General features: G+C 45.0%; 1 protein-coding gene across 1 annotated transcript in view; it reads left to right on the forward strand.

The window, feature by feature from the left end:
• STX18 (syntaxin 18) overlaps window positions 1-17,627 on the forward strand; it is a 100,457-nt gene that overhangs the window by 54,720 nt on the left and 28,110 nt on the right. Inside the window, exons 2-7 of the mRNA XM_075260860.1 lie at window positions 329-396; window positions 9,791-9,903; window positions 12,599-12,676; window positions 12,896-12,962; window positions 14,790-14,908; window positions 16,826-16,914. Coding sequence (XP_075116961.1) covers window positions 329-396; window positions 9,791-9,903; window positions 12,599-12,676; window positions 12,896-12,962; window positions 14,790-14,908; window positions 16,826-16,914 — 534 coding nt within the window. The remainder of the gene's footprint in view (window positions 1-328; window positions 397-9,790; window positions 9,904-12,598; window positions 12,677-12,895; window positions 12,963-14,789; window positions 14,909-16,825; window positions 16,915-17,627) is intronic.

Here is a 17,627-nt window from a genome sequence, read left to right on the forward strand (position 1 = left end):
GCTTATACTCGAGTCCAGCAAAAAAAATACTTGAGTCAATAAGTTTCCCAGTTTTTTGTGGTAAAATTACGGGCCTTGGCTTATATTCAGGTCGACTTATACTCGAGTATATACAGTAACTTCACAACAGATATGGCGACACCTCCCCCTTGTGGATATAGCAGAGTTTATGGGCTGGCCCGTCACCCGAACAACTACTCCAAAAAGGTGATGGGGAGGAAGGCGGCCTCTAGTCTCATTTACATGATTGGCGGCCTCTTCCTTTTTTTTCCCTGCGTTTCCTATATATTTTTTTTTACATATATATTTTTTTTCTTTACTGTTTTAGATCAACAATATTGGAAAACTGAAGGATTTTCTTCTAGAACACAGGAAGGATTACATCAATGCCTGCAGGTGAGTGTCCGCTATGTGTACATGTGTTTGTTCAGTGTCTTGTGTGTATACATGTATTTAATATGTGCATGTGTATATTTTTGTATTTAGTATGTGTGTGTACTGTATACATATATACACTCACCGGCCACTTTATTAGGTACACCATGCTAGTAACGGGTTGGACCCCCTTTTGCCTTCAGAACTGCCTCAATTCTTCATGGCATAGATTCAACAAGGTGCTGGAAGCATTCCTCAGAGATTTTGGTCCATATTGACATGATGGCATCACACAGTTGCCGCAGATTTGTCGGCTGCACATCCATGATGCGAATCTCCCGTTCCACCACATCCCAAAGATGCTCTATTGGATTGAGATCTGGTGACTGTGGAGGCCATTGGAGTACAGTGAACTCATTGTCATGTTCAAGAAACCAGTCTGAGATGATTCCAGCTTTATGACACGGCGCATTATCCTGCTGAAAGTAGCCATCAGATGTTGGGTACATTGTGGTCATAAAGGGATGGACATGGTCAGCAACAATACTCAGGAAGGCTTTGGCGTTGCAACGATGCTCAATTGGTACCAAGGGGCCCAAAGAGTGCCAAGAAAATATTCCCCACACCATGACACCACCACCACCAGCCTGAACCGTTACCGATACAAGGCAGGATGGATCCATGCTTTCATGTTGTTGACACCAAATTCTGACCCTACCATCCGAATGTTGCAGCAGAAATCGAGACTCATCAGACCAGGCAACGTTTTTCCAATCTTCAATTGTCCAATTTCGATGAGCTTGTGCAAATTGTAGCCTCAGTTTCCTGTTCTTAGCTGAAAGGAGTGGCACCCGGTGTGGTCTTCTGCTGCTGTAGCCCATCTGCCTCAAAGTTCGACGTACTGTGCGTTCAGAGATGCTCTTCTGGCTACCTTGGTTGTAACGGGTGGCTATTTGAGTCACTGTTGCCTTTCTATCAGCTCGAACCAGTCTGGCCATTCTCCTCTGACCTCTGGCATCAACAACGCATTTCCGCCCACAGAACTGCCTCTCACTGGATGTTTTTTCTTTTTCGGACCATTCTCTGTAAACCCTAGAGATGGTTGTGCGTGAAAATCCCAGTAGATCAGCAGTTTCTGAAATACTCAGACCAGCCCTTCTGGCACCAACAACCATGCCACGTTCAAAGGCACTCAAATCACCTTTCTTCCCCATACTGATGCTCGGTTTGAACTGCAGGAGATTGTCTTGACCATGTCTACATGCCTAAATGCACTGAGTTGCCGCCATGTGATTGGCTGATTAGAAATTAAGTGTTAACGAGCAGTTGGACAGGTGTACCTAATAAAGTGGCCGGTGAGTGTATATATACTACCGTTTGGGGTCACACAGACAATTTTGTGTTTTCCATGAAAACTCACACTTTTATTTATCAAATGAGTTGCAAAATGAATAGAGATTATAGTCAAGACATTGACAAGGTTAGAGGTGATGATCTTTATTTGAAATAATAATTTTCTCCTTGAGACTTTGCTCCATTTGCAGCAATTCCAGCCTTATAGACCTTTGGCGTTCTAGCTGATAATTTGCTGAGATAATCTGGAGACCTTCCCCCCACACTTCCAGAAGCCCCTCCCACTAGTTGGATTGGCTTAATGGGCATGTTTTGCGTACTATACGGTCAAGCTGCTCCCACAACAGCTCAATGGGGCTGAGATCTGGTGACTGCGCTGGCCCCTCCATTACAGATAGAATACCAGCTGCTGCTTCATCCCTTAATAGTTCTTGTATAATTTGGAGGTGTGCTTTGGGTCATTGTCCTGTTGTAGGATCTAATTGGCTCCAATCCAGCACTGTCCACAGGGAATGTCATGTGTTGCAAAATAGAGCGATAGCCTTCCTTATTCCAAATCCCTTTTACCTTGTACAAATCTCCCACTTTACCAGCATTAAAGCAGCCCCAGACCATCATTCCCTCCACCATGCTGGACAGATGGCGTCAGGTGGCGTCAGGCTCTTCCAGCATCTTTTCAGTTGTTCCGAGTCTCTTCTGTGTGATCCAAACACCTCAAACTTCTCATTCATCTGTCCATAACTTTTTTCCTCTGAGTTCTTTTGCTCATATTAATCTTTTCCTTTTATTAGCCAGTCTCCGATATGGCTTTTCTTTGCCACTCTGCCCTGAAGGCCAGCATCCTGGAGTCGTCTCTTCACTGTAGACGTTGACACTGGCGTTTTGCGGGTACTATTAATGAAGCTGCCAGTTGAGGACCTGTGAGGCGTCGATTTCTCAAATTAGAGACTCTAATGTCCTTGTCTTGTTGCTCAGTTGTGCAGTGGGGCCTCCCACTTCTCTTTCTACTCTGGTTAGAGCCTGTTTGTCCTCTGAAGGGAGTAATACACACAGCTATAGGAAATATTCAGTCTCTTTGTAATTTCTCGCATGGAATAGCCTTCATTTCTAAGAACAAGAATAGACTGTCGAGTTTCACATGAAAGTTCTCTTTTTCTGGACATTTTGAGAGTTTAATCGAACCAACAAATGTAATGCTCCAGATTCTCAACTAGCTCAAAGGAAGTTCAGTTTTATAGCTTCTCTAACCAGCAAAACTGTTCTCAGCTGCGCGAACATACTTGTACAAGGGTTTTCTAAACTTCCATTAGCCTTCTTACAGTTAGCAAACACATTGTACCATTAGAACTGGCCAGTATATGAGGCACTGAGACCGGGGCAAACCTCAAGACTGGTCTTGTTCCTGTCCATTATGAACCCATAGAGAAGTGAATGGGGCTCTGGAGGCACGGGACGGTATACGGATCTCATCCATATGTTTTAAATCACAGCTCAGCTTGTCATGTGCGTGTAGTCTCTTACACTATATAGTCTCAAATAGAGTTTGTCAGCTCAGTCCTGCAGATAGGTTAGGGCCACGAGTATCAAACGGTGTTTTCCCCTTGTGAGTCTGTAACTGAAATATTGCCATTTTTGTCAATGTGCATATGAGCTCTTTGACTCAAGGAGTGTGTACCTACTTACTACTCTGGAGCAATGACACGCTCTCATTGCTCCAAAGAGATAATTTGCATATCTGTCTGCAGGGCTGGGTTCTGGTGGATCCAGACTAAACGGTCTTAAAGGGAGTCTGTCGCCAGAAACACGTTCAGGGCTCATTGTTCTTGAATACACTAACCATTTGCAAGTGAACTGAGCTGCAGTTCCTGGCACCACCACTATACAGTGGACAGGGCTGCACCTCTGCTGCCATTACCTGAATAGGAGAGCCTGCATGTGCTACCCATCCACTGCTATAACCTCAAGCCCCCAAAGGCTGCCACATAGGTGATCTGTGCAGGGTCTGACCCCACATATCGGATACTTATGACCTGTCCTATGTATCTGAGGATTTTACTGCTTCTGACAGACATTTATAAAGGAGACTAAATCAGAGTCTGGAGTTGGGTTGGTGCATGAGCCTGTATTATTAGTTACATAAGCTGTATCTACAAATATACGAGACTGAGCCTCAGATCTTGGAGCTTTACATCCTGTTCTATACAATTGTTATTCTTCACACTGCACATGCTATCACTGTCCAGCAGATGGCGCTGTGGTACTGTAGGTGCTAACCCCATTTCGATATTCTTCCCAAACATTCATCTATATTACACTTTAGCACGACTGTCAAGTTTTTGGCTTGTTCCATTCTTTTATTTTGCTCCGGCTCTCTACAGGTTCTCATTTCTTTGGCATGTTAAAGGGAATGTGTCACCAAAAATGGCCTATTCTACTTTTTCTTTATCCCTCCTTACTGTAACTGCCTAGTCAAAGGAGAGTCACACCTTGGCCGCTCCCGTAGCCGTATATATAGCCAGCGTCCCATTTCTGTTGTTGCCAACTATGTCGGGGCTTACTTTGCGGCAGTCACCTTATGTATTTCACAGACAGTGTTACAATAGAAGATAACACCTCTATAGATAATGTCACGGCTTAGCTACTCGCCTCCCTGCAGAGAACATGTCTAGAAACCTCTCTGATAGACCTCAATGAGTCGACTCCAGACTATTGTTGCCTATGGCATGACTATGCTGTAAAGCGTATCACCAAGTGCTGTTATAGAACAGTGGAGAACTCGGGCTGCCCCCCTAATCATGTATAGAAAATAGGTGGAAAAAATCCGAAAATAAAATTAGGTTTGATAAAAATGTCTTCTCCTTCAATATCTGGTTTTAGTAGATGAGACTTTTTTTCACAGACTTTTCTTGGCTGTTTTTAGTAGTTTGATATTATCCTATCCTCATACTGCAAATGTATTAACATGTCAAAAAATATCAGGATATCGCATGAGTATATTAGCGTCTTACCTGTAAGAAGGACGAACATGGCCAAGTATTCAGCCTGAGGCTCCTTCGAGGGATGTCCTATCAAGCCATGTGAAAATGGAACGGAACAGAACACCCCATTGAAATGAATGGAGGGTGGAAGGCCGGCTGTCATCTAAGGACTCGTTCACATCTGTTCCCGGTCTCCGTTCTGCAGGTTTCCGTTTCCTGCACAAAACAGAGGCAGGAGACGGAAACCTGCAGGAGTCTTTCTCACCCAGTCATTTGAATGGGTGAGAAAGCTGTCCGGCTGTGAGTGGCGGTGAGCGATTTATGCTCTCCGCTGCGAAACCAGGTTTTTTAATCCGGACACAGTCGGACATGCAGTACTCTGTGTCCGGATAAAAAAAACGGTTTCGTGGCAGAGAGCCTAAAACGCTCACCGCCGCTCACGGCCGGACCCAGTCTGTGGTTTCCGTCGTCTTGCATGCAAAGACGGAAACCACAGAACGGAGTGCCGAACGCAGGTGTGAACCGAGCGTAACTGCATTTCGGCATGCACACTCATTCGTGTGCATGAGGTCAATCACACATGCAGTCTTTGGTGCAGTTTTTTTATTCCATTTAAAACCAAGTTAATGGAATGGCTGATCTTCATATTTTGGCTATGACTTGGGCATCAGATATTGGACGGCCATGAGATCCCGCCATCTACATTAACAGTTTAGTTGCTGCGTCCACAATCTTTCATACACAGCGTAGCTATAAACTAGAGGCAGAATCGGATGAAACAAGGTGCAAGAGGCTTAATAAACGCACCCCAGTGAGCCTGCACAAGTTGGCTGATGAAACCCGCCAAACGCTATTTTTGGCCGCCAGTCAGCGGAAAATATCCAGCATGACTGATCTGCTTTTGGAAGACTAAAGTCCGCCTTCGGTCAGCCGTGAATGAACGTTTGCAGCATTAATGTGGCTGAAAATGTAATGTGTATGGCCGGCTTTACGTAACTGCATCAGAACCTGCAAGTGTGGAGCTTAACCCCTTCCCGCTCTGCTCTGTATTATTATGCTGCACTGAGTTTTTCGTTAACCCTCGGCGCGGTCCTAGTACAGCTCAGTCCTGTAGCGGGTACAGGGGCTAGATGCAGGAGGTGCAAATACTCTGACTCTGGCAGATTAACCCCTTCAGGTACCATGATCAATCGCTATAATAGCATCGGGCGGGGGGGGGTAGACCCACTGATCCTCAACGGTGTGGAGTTTTAAGGATTTTCAATGGCCGCTATGGGACCAGTTGATGGCTGCGATCTCCTATTACATATTGGGAGTCTATCTACAGTATAGTTCACTACAGAAGTATTGCAGTATATAATACAGAAGATTAAGGAGAACCTTTCATGTTCTCTGGCACATGCGGTTTTATATACCGCTAGAAAGCAGACAGTGAACTGAATTCAGCGCGCTGTCAGCTCTTCTGTTATGTGCCCTGGGGCTGGAGATATTGGTACCATTACCGATCCCTGCCCACTGTCAGAAGGGCGTTCCTGACAGTCTAGCTGGGCTGTGAGGAACGCCCCCCGCCCCGACTGTAATCGTCCATAGCCCTGTACTAGGGGGCGTTCCTCCCAGTTTAGCAGCATTGCTGTAACGCCCCCTCTGACAGTACAGCGCTATGGACGATTACAGTTGGGGGGGGGGGGGGCGTTCCTCACAGCCCAGCTAGACTGTCAGGAACGCCCTTCTGACAGTGGGCAGGGATCGGTAATGGTACCAATATCTCCAGCCCTGGGTCACATAATGAGAAAGCCAACCATGCCCTGAATTCAGTTCACTGTCAGCTTTCTAGCGGTATATAAAACCGCATGTGCAGGAGGACATGAAAGATCCTCTTTAAGGGCTAGTTCACACGGTGAGTGGATTGGCGGGTTTTGGTCCTGATTGTGACACAATCAGCCGCGTCACAAAAGCCATGTCACAATAGAGCCAAAATGCCCTGCCACGACTGTCACAGAGTCAACAGTCACTGTTTCCCGCTCCAGAGTAAGCCCAAATGAATGGGCCTAGTACGGAGGGTGCCGCCGCGAGGCAGACGCCGGGGCTGAATCGGCTGCGGAATCCGCCTGAAGAAAGGGCAGCTCGCTTCTTTTTTCCATGAGCGGCAACATATACCGCTCACGGAAAAAACGAAGCTAGCAGTCTCCATAGACCTCTATTGTGAGGTGGCGGATTGTAAGGTGGATTCAGCGCCAAAATCTGCCCCATGTGAATGAGCCCTTAGTGATCCCAGGGTCAAGTCCCTGTGTGAGACAGTAAAAAAAAAAAAAAAAAAAAAAAAATAAAATCTTTTTTTTATGGTTTTCCTCCAAAAACTTACTGATAGATTACTTTGGTGTTTAGATTGTGCACTCCAATGGTTCCTGGGACTGATGTTAGCAATAACCATCTTTGTACAATGCCGTAGTGTATGTTGGAGCTATATAAATGTATAATGTGTCTGCAATGACTGGCTGACTCTATTTTATCAGATATTTTTAGATCGTCCTGTTCATCATCTTTCTCTTTCCGTGACTTGCGCTCCCATAAGCCTCTCCGCAACTCCATTCAATTTTACAGCCGACTGGTGCAGCCTCTTCAGAGGAGTGTAAAATGAGAATCCAGCAGATGAATGGCGCGGTGGATCATCATCCTGTATCGGCGGATCCCTCCGGCTGCTTATATTTGGCTATCCCGGCATAAGATAAGATCTATGGCCTGTGTGGTGGGCCGGATGAGCTGGCCCATGGCTATATATTGTGTGCTGATGTATAGCAGCCTGCGGAGCTCAGACGCAGGGGTTAATGTCGCACACTTATCATTTCCTTACATTATAACCTGAGGAACATGGAGGTAGCCAATCTGTTACTGCAGCGGATGATGGACTATGGAGAACATTACCGTCTGAGCCGCGATTCTTCAGCTTTTTGTACAGATGACTAGTGAAAGGGAACTGCTGTAATGGGATTTCTGAAGAGCCGCCCTGACTTGCCATAGTTCATTGTTCGCATTCACCTCATTGTATTTAGACGTTTTCAGACAATTTTACCTAACGGCCTCCTGTTATTCTGTATCTGACTGTTTATACATTATACCCCACCACTGAAGCCCTCTAACCCCTTTGGGGCAAGTTCACATGCGCCAAAAACAAGAGTGGGCTCATTTTTCTGCATAGAAAATGTTTTCAGCGTGCGGATGAGATTTGTAAAATATCTATACACTTTGTGGGCACTGTAAGGAAAAATTAAGATGTGGCCGATTCCTTGTAGATTGGCGCAGGTCAATCCTGCAATGTGTTACAGTACCAGGCGCCCCAGAGTTTACCACCATGGTGTAGCAGAGGTAAAATGTGCAGCGTATCCAAAGCACAATCCGTGATCAGATCCGCTTGGAATACATGGGGATGTGCAAAGAAATCTGCTGCAAATTTTGCCTGTACGATTCTGCAGGGAATCGGGCGCATCACATTGCCAAACTTATGGGATGGAGTGTCATGAGCTGCCCTGCAGTCTCTGCACTAAATATAGGAGCTGGTGGTTCCCAGAGTACTTGGCAAAAACACATCGGGGGAATTTCTGCTACACCGAAAAACTAGCATAGCAGTGGTGGGGCGGGTTCACATCTGCACCCAGTCTCCGCTTTGTGGGTTTCCGTCTTCTGCCCGAAAAAACTGGACAGGAGACGGAAACCCGGCAGTCAGTGTCAGCCCATGAGCGTCTTCTGGTCTCCGCTGCGACTCTCACGGGCGGACACTTTCCAAACCCATTCAAATGAATGGGTTTGGAAAATGACTGCCGGTTTCGGTCTCCTGTCCAGTTTCTGGAGCAGAAGATGAAAACCTGCAAAGCAGAGAGTGGGCGCAAGTGTGAACCCGTCCGTACATCCTAGGCACATGACCCTGATTTGTCTCTTAGGCTGGGTTCACATCTGCGCAAGCGCTTTTCTCTTTGCATTTTTTGCTCTTTTAAGGCGGAATCACGTCGACCCCATTATAATCTGTGGGGCCACGGTACTAAGGTAATCACTTTTTTTTTTTTAAGCGGATTAAGTTTTCTGTTTGGGGGGTTCCCAAGCCCAAACACAGAGATGTGAACCTAGTAGGGTTGAGCCGATCTTGAGATTTCAGGATCGTTTTTAAAATCCGATTTTTGATCATTTTCCTCGCACTCGTGAAATTTGCTCGATCGCAGGTCAGGATCCGATCTTTCCCGATCGCTGAACCCTAGTTACTTTATGTTTATGGATTAGGGTTGAGCCGATCTTGAGATTTCAGGATCGTTTTTAGAATCTGATTTTCAATCATTTTCCAGCCGATTGTGATCGTGAAATTTGCTCGATCGGGATCCGATTTTTTTTTTCCGATCCTGATCGCTCAACCCTAGAACCTAGCCAAAGATGTACTTAACTGCAGTTTAAGACTGGGACAGAATAGGGTTGTGAATCCTTAGTGGCTGGGCCAGGGATACCTTTGGCGGAAAACTGTTGTGAGTTATATCCGAAATCTACGCTAGTTCTGGCACACAGCTGGAGCCTCTTAAAGGGGTTGTCCAGGATTTGAAGTGATCCATAGAGTGGGGGTAAAATAAGGAGAAAAAAAAGTTATAACTCTCCTCTGCCTGACGGTCTGTGACAAATGGTGGTCGATGAAGAGGGACCTGTGATGTCACCAGTTCCTTGCCCACAACCTTCAGGGTCATTGATTGGTCTCAGCGAACCCCACCACTCGACAGAAATAAGTCTGGGAACGGAAAACACAACCCTTCAGACACATGGGTATGCTGTTCTATTTTCTTTTCCTGGGTGTAAAAGAAAATAGGAAAGGTAAGGATTAAGACTGGTGTTCAAATTGGCGGTCTTAGTTACCGTAATTACCCCCAATATATTCCTTTCTGCCTCTACTGATAACCAGTTACCTTAATGGCAAAAACTGGATGAGAAGATAGACCATAAATACGTCTTCTAAAGGAGCCCCTCAGTCTGCCCGTATTCGTACACGTAATCAGTAATGCTGGACTTTCTAATGTAATAAGCCATTTCTGCCTTCTTATTTTTTGCCTTTTTAGTCAAATGTCAAAATTTTCTCGTATGACGGACAGTGAACGCGACCAGATCGATCAGGATGCGCAGACCTTCATGAGAGCGTGTTCTGACGCCATTCAACAGCTGAGAACAGAAGGTGAGTCCTGATATACAATAATACCGACAGTGGTGACCGTGCCCTGTATAACCTGTGCACGCTCCTGAGCAATTGGTGCTGTTACTTTTGGTGTCTGATATGGTAACTAGACTCTTTAACATAAGACTGGACAGTTCATTGAAAAATAATCAAAACCGTCAATCCGGATAACCAATATGATTTCGAAAATGTACGGCTATTATACTATGGGATCTTTTCAGACCCCATAGTATAATGAGCAGATGCCCAGGAGAGGTGAGCAAACCTAAAGAACAGTATTACTCACCTCCCTTGTGCTCTAATGCTGATCTTCCTCAACTTTAGGCCTCCTGAATGATGTCAGGGACCACTTAGGCCTTTGATTATGGCTTAAGTGACCATGTAGAGTCGTGACTCAAAGATACAAGTGTCCTGTCACAGCAGTCCCTTACGTCATTAAGGAGGCCTGAAGAGGACCAGGGCTCATGTCAGAAGAGAGTAAAACGGTTTGTTTGCTCACTTCCCATGGGCCTCCAATTATTATATTCTGGTGTTTGAAGACTTTCTGACAAGACCTCATCCACTCAACATTACAGCGTCCAGTTAACACATCAGGCGCCAAAGCTAACAGCACTGATTATTCAGGAACGGTGTTAGGGAGAGAAAAATAGTCCGTGGAGCAGCAGCTATTAAAGCATAGAAAGCGGTGACTGAAGCAACGTCATAATGTGGTAAATGAACATTGCAGAGAGGGGGATTAAGTCAGCTGCGTAAGAAAGTAAGGCCGGAGGTATTAAGGTTCCTTACAGTTGTCACCACTAGGGGCAGAAGCTGACGTGGATAAATCCTTTCACTGTACAGCTTTGAGAATGATCTTGCCGCTGCTTAAAACAATACTGGACCTAGAAAAATTGTAGAAAATCCTGCAGACTGGCAAACAGCTTTATAGAAATCCTTCAGAAGTCCTCCATTTTCTGCTGGCAGGGGCAAGTGGAGGCTATTGTTGCAGTCACCTGATTTCAGGGAGGCTCTTCCTACGCCCGCAGATAGACAATGGCGATCTAAAAAACTGCAGAAACGAACCAAAATTGGGTATTTTTGCTGCAGCGCTTGTAGGGGTCTCCTGCAGCTTTTAACCCTTTGATTGTAAAGCTGTTAATAAAACCTGTATTTAGTGAAATCTCATCCACTATGCTACAGCCATACATTACAGCATGGGTAGCCGCCAGTATGTATACGTTTAGTACGCCCCTTAGTGACATTTACACTCTGACTTGTACCACCATGACGTCATGGATCGTACAGAGTGAACTGAAGATTGTGCGCAGTGGCCCTTTAAGTACAATCCTAACCTCTCTGTTTCTCTTATCCTATATATCCTGAGCCTAGATCCGACATCTATTTACTTGTCACTGTCCCAGAAATAACCAGTCCTCCCCATACACATAACTTTTCTATATCCTTGTATTTCTATTCCAGCTCTGTGAATTTAATGAAAACAATTTTACACGGAGCAGTACAAGGGCGCCCGGGCACTAGGGTCATACCAAGCAATTTTGGGCTGTGTATAGTGAATGGTCTTCCATAGCAATAAGCAGTGTGATCACAGCAATGCAGTCGCCATCCATGTGACTCCTCTATCTCTAGGCGCTGTCTTATCTGTATGCTACTCGGGTAGCCATGTAGTAATGAGAAAATACTGATATGCCCAATCTCTTTTTCATTCATGCAGATGTATTATTCTTCTTTTTGCTGTTCCTAGATGTCCTAGAATAGATATCGTAAGGGAACGTTTTAGATGACAGTGAAATGAAGGCAGATTAGGTAGAGTAGCAGTCAGACTGCTCATTAATGTGAATGGAGTGCTATAGGCAGGAGAAGCAGCTGCCCTGGTCACCTTCAGTCCCTGAGTAGGACCACCTAGTGGACACCTAGGCATAGGAAGAGCAAGAAATGACCGGTTTCCTTTAATTTAATGGGGGGGGAGGGGGGGTTTCCCCACAAACTTAAAGGGATTTTCTCAACTCGCCCATTCACCAACTAGCAGGCTGTGTGCCCTGTTCACTTCCTGGTTTTCTCAGTAAATTGGTGAGCGGGGTGTTGCTTGCTCTGCTAGCTCTCTTCATAGCAGTACCTGTTTTCAGTCAGTAATGAGGGATGGTTGTAAATAAATTAGCACAGTCACTGGAAGATGCACAATATGAAGCTGATGTAGCAGAGCTGGATTTGTTAGGTGATGAGAATCCCAAACATGCATGCCACAGGACTAAGAGTCAGCTTGCAATATACTCACTTTTAGGTCTGTGTTTAATGGACTCCATGTCTCAGCCCTTATCAGCAAAATTTAATTAGCCGACTGATAACTGGAAGAGCCGAGACAGATAAAGAGCTCAGAAATACAAGCTTCTCTGAGCACTCAGCCCCCCTCCCCTCCTGAGAGCAGGGAGGGGGCGGAGAGATAAGATCATCCCCAGGTCTGTGGTTATGGAAATGCAGTGTAAACAATGAAGTGAATAATCTCAGCGGCCAAACAAAGCAGTTATGATAAAGCAATGTATTTAGGAAAAGTCTTAAATCCACATAAGCTAGCAGTATAGATAGGATCCTTCAGATGGGACAATCCCTTTAATAAATTAATGTTACCACGCCCCATATTTTCTTTCTTTTCCGTTTTCAGATTTCCAGCCCAGTAAACTTAGGTATGTTTTTTCCACAGCATGTAAGGAGACCATTTCTACTCAAGTGAAGGAGCATCGGCTAGCCGTCTTGGACTTCATTGAAGACTATCTAAAAAGTAGGTTTGTTACAGAGGATCGGTCAGCAGTCATTTTAATAGGTTCTCAGTAAGGTGCACCAGTGACTCCATGCTCGCACATCTGATAGTTTTACATATGAAGCTGAGGATTGCGCCTAGTCTAGGTGGTGCTTACCAATGCCCAGATCTTTAGGGTGTAATATCTGTTCTAGACCCTGTTGTAATACTGAACGTGCTCTGTTTTCTGTCTCTGTGCAGGGGTGTGTAAACTATACTCCGAACAGCGAGCCATCCGAGTGAAACGTATGGTTGACAAGAAGCGATTGTGAGTATCAAAGATGGCAAAGCCATGACATGAGACGCCAGAAACACTGGTGGTATATATTGGTCAGCATGTGAGCCGTCCCCTTGTGAATCCTTGTCTCCGTTGCTGAGTTATCACTGTTTTTGTCAGCATGTAAATGTGCTCTTTGGAGTAATGAGGGTGTTCCCATTGCTTCAAATAGGTAAGTCACAGCAAAGGACTTTGAGCATAAAAAAAAGACCATGGAGCAATGGAAGGAGGAGTCCAACTCTGAGCTATCTAGACATCATCTGGTGGCACAAGGAGGGCCACAATATTAGGATGGTGGTGTTAATTGTATAGCTGATCGGTGCTTTTCTTCTATCCCTTTCCAGCAGGAAGTAGCTCCAGTGCACCGGGGGCAGGGGTTATAAATATATGATGCACAGACCACCAGCCATCCAAGGAAATCTAAGAGGAGATCAATGAATTTTCTCTATCCCTAGTGTGGTATGGGTGACCTGTTCAGGCCCCCCTTGGCTTCTTGTCCTGAGTACAGCTGCGCCCCCTTTAGTTACACCAGTGTATTGATAAATCTCCCCTGCCTGCCCACTGCATCATACAATACTTGTACTTATGTAGTTATCTTCATAGACATCTGCATTGTGATAGCCAGTGCACTCTTTTGGATGATGCAGGGCCCTATGGCGGCCATTAATAGCGGCTTCTCATATGGAATGAAGTAAACCTTATTATCCCTCCTCGGTACAGTACGCTTAGCAGACCGCGACGGCGTAAAATAAAACATAAAAAGATTTTTTTTATTATTATAATAAATGGACGATATTGAACATCAAAAAGATTCCCTCGGCAGAACGTTGTGCTGCGTGGTTTGCCATTCTCCCATAGGGTATAAGAGAAGGCTTAATGTGATATTAGGAAGGCTTTTATCCCGGTAATAGATTTCCTTTGTGCTCGGCCATCACAGGCAGTTTGTTCCTTCTCAATTAAAAACTATTATGTTCCATAAGTGAGATAATAACAATAGGAACGTGCGATTGGAGATTTAATGGGAAAGCCAATTATTTCCGAAGCGAAATACATGGCGTAATATAAATCTCTCATGGTCGGGCGCAGCTCTGCCAACTTGCCTGGAGATTAAAAATAAAAAATATGGGCATAATGTTTATATCCTTTGCATGTGGTATAAAATATGTATATGTTGTCGTTCTTTATTATTGGTGCTTTTACAGTATAGTCTTATCTCTACAACAAAAGGCATGGATTTAAAGGGGACCCCTAAACCAGCAACATGTCTTTATGGTGCTGGGGATCTGGACCTGTCCATTACCACGTTTGGAAGAGATTGTAAGCTTTATTCTGCTTGTCGTCATTTTTATTAACCCAAAGTCCAGGACCTGATGATGTCTGATACAGGATAGGCCGTTAGATTGGTTGGGGTCCGATAACCAGACCCCACACTATTGAGCGTAAGGTACCGTATACGTTCACAAGCAACCCTGCTTCTTTTCAAGTGATTGGAAGTGTGGCTGCAGTTCCCTGGCACCACCACTAGAGTGTATGGAGCTCCGAATAATGTATACAGCCTCTGGGTCCATACACTATAGTGATGGCGCTGGGAACTGCAACCCTGCTCCCATTCACCTGAATAAGAGCAGGGCTGTTTCTTGCGGCTGCAAACCTAGTATATGGATCCCATAGAGGCAGAAGTAAAGAAGAGTTTGAGAAAGATGTCCGCCCTTCATTGTGAACAGCCTTGTATCTGTGTATATGGAAATTGTGCAGTGACTTATGACCACTGTTTAGCTCCGTCAGTGACCACTATGTGTCTTGTCTGTCTCGGATCAGATCTCGATTAGAACCAGAACAAGTCAACAAGCTAAAGTCGTCTCCATCTGCAGAGACCATCACCCTGCCGAATCCGGAGGCAAAGGAAGAAGGAAAGTCCCCTGGTGAAGAGACGGCAGGTGAGAGCCTTAGTGTGCTGGTTCTCATAGTACGGTTTACTCCTCTATTGGCGGTTTACAGGGAAACTGAAACCGTGCATGTCCTTCGCCGTCTCCCGTTCTAGCGCACCAGATCAGAAGTGATGATGCCCCTTTTGTGATCAACCAATCATAAGCCACATTTGTAGTAGCAGCTCTTGACCACTTAGTGCATCTGGTCACATGCGCGAGAACGGCTTGCGGCCTTAGTATCGTGCGACATAGTACTGGAATGGTGTGGCAGCCATGATGCCAGTAGTATGACATGACAGCAGAGATATTTGATTGGTTAACAATCCTGAGGGGTTGCCAGAGCGTCCATGCTGGATTGGTGTTGATTGAAGATCTGAGTAATGATTTTTGCAGTTATTTTACAGAATTTAACCCATAGTATTCTGGTTATAGCCACCACAAGGGGGAGCCTCTGAAGACTGATTGATCGAGCTCCTGTTGAGCTAAGTATTTAGGCAATCTTGGCCACTATTCCTGTTGCACTACAACAGCTGCACTAATGCAAGAGAATAGGGTTGTGTAATAACCCCAAGGTTACCACGAAGGTCACATTGCGACCCTGTTCCCTTGGGCTCATGCAGGCGTTGCAGGCTGACATAACCATCTTTGTCTTGCGATAGGAATCATGCCCAAAATCGCCATGTGACAGCAGAGGAAGACCTGCAACACCTAATCCTAAAGGAAACCCGAAAATAGATTTTGAGGCACTGACCCTCCAGTACGTTGCTGTTCTGTTGGATTTTAGCTTTCAATCCATGCCGATCCCTAAATGTATTTTGTCTAATATGTGCTTGATTGCTCGAGGTCTGTGCCCCATGTGAGTAAAACGGGGGCGTGCACACTGCTTTGGCACCAGTGGGAGCGCGATCTCAATCAGTCCCATAGAATTGAATGAAGTGGTGACCAGACATGGACACCATCACGTTATTCACTTGGGGTACTTGCGACTGCTTCATCTTACGATCATTTATCACCCCCTACAAACAGATATTTATCGCTTAACCCTTGTACATAGAGAATAACTACCTTTAGTGGGGAACTTTTATAGCACCCCCTAGTGTTGGCAGCAGTTGGCCAGAATTTTATCATTTAGTGCTATGGATTGGAGCTGTGTATCAGAAAAGCAGAATTTAAAGTCTATTATGGCTATATATTCATGTAATAGTAGGAGTCCAGGTATTCGCCCCCGACAGGTCTCCTACAGATCCTGTGGATAGATCATCCGTAAAACAATTCTATTTCGGATCAGAAAACCCCTAAGTATCTTCTCCATATCAGCGTATGACTCCTTGTGACTGTCCAAGGAGCAGCATGAGGGGCCCTCTTGCCGTCTTATCACTGACATTGAAGGGCTAAGAACCTAACCCCGGACCCCGATTATTGGCCCCTTCATACGAAGTCAGCAGGAGAAATGGAGTATTTCCTATGAGTTGTATTGCTAAATATTGCGCACAGTGATTTTTCTATGGCTTCCCTTTTTTGGGAGGGGTGTGTGGGGATTTGGGAGACATCTGTTTTCGACCACTTTACCACGCGCATATTCGCTGCATTCTCCCCTTAGATACTGTTGCTAAGGAAGGCATTTTTATTCACAATCTGAGTTGGCAAAATGACAGCAGCGAGGTTTTCAGCCGGTGACTCTTCAATAAAGGTTGCATTGCCGTATCCTAATACGAGTATCTTTGTAGCCTTGTCACGTAACAGAGCGGAGTTTGTTGTGTGTAGTAACCCATTACATTATGATCTCTTATCAGTGGCTCTCCATAGACCTACAGGTATTCGGGCGACCATTTCAGCTCTGCTACCTCTGTGTAGTGTGATAGCATCAGCAAAATGTAGCTAATATTTTCTGATATAGCAGATGTTTTTGTGTTCTCAATGTTACAGAGAGGACGTTGGCAGATGCGCACAACACGTCTGGTCTGTGGGATGATGGTCGGGGTGAAGATGAATTATCCCCAGAGGAGATTCAGATGGTAAGATATGTTCACATTTATTGTCAAGAGACGGATTTTGATCAAATTTTCATATAATATAAATATAGTGTAGTCCGCAGTGTCCTACATCCTATATCTGTAGGAAAACATTAAAGGGGCTTTCCAGGCTTTGTAATGACCTATCCTTAGGGCTCTGGGCAAATGACCAACAAACGTGATGTCATGTGGCCTGTGAAGCAAAAGCAGCGTTCAGGATTGGTCTATGAATTTAAAAGCCCCAGAAAACCCCTTTAAAACCCTAAACCGCAGTTTCTCTTTATACTCTAGAAACATGCAGACAGGTCTGGCTCCATGGAAACAATGTGTAAACAAACAATAGGAGGGATAATCTCACATAGCAGGCAAACAAAGCAGCATTGTTAAAGCAATGTATGTTGGAACACTCTTGAATTTGTATAAGCTAGCAGTATAGATGGGATACTTGGAGCTGGTCATCATGGCTCCCCATAATGTTTACATTCTACTTAGTCACCATACAAAACGTAGCAGCATGTTTAGTTTACTGCCAGATTGAAGTCAATGGGGAGGGGAGGAGAAGAAAGAAGCTGAGTGAGAGAGGAGATATACAGGCACAGAGAAGGCTGAGAGTGTGAGAGTTATGGAGCAGATTCTTCTCCACTTACTGTGTGTTTCCTATGGGACTGGTCATAACGGCTAGTATTTACCTATGGATACTCAAATGCAGATGTGAA

This window comes from Leptodactylus fuscus, chromosome 1 (assembly GCF_031893055.1).
Source record: "Leptodactylus fuscus isolate aLepFus1 chromosome 1, aLepFus1.hap2, whole genome shotgun sequence".
NCBI classification, from domain to species: domain Eukaryota; kingdom Metazoa; phylum Chordata; class Amphibia; order Anura; family Leptodactylidae; genus Leptodactylus; species Leptodactylus fuscus.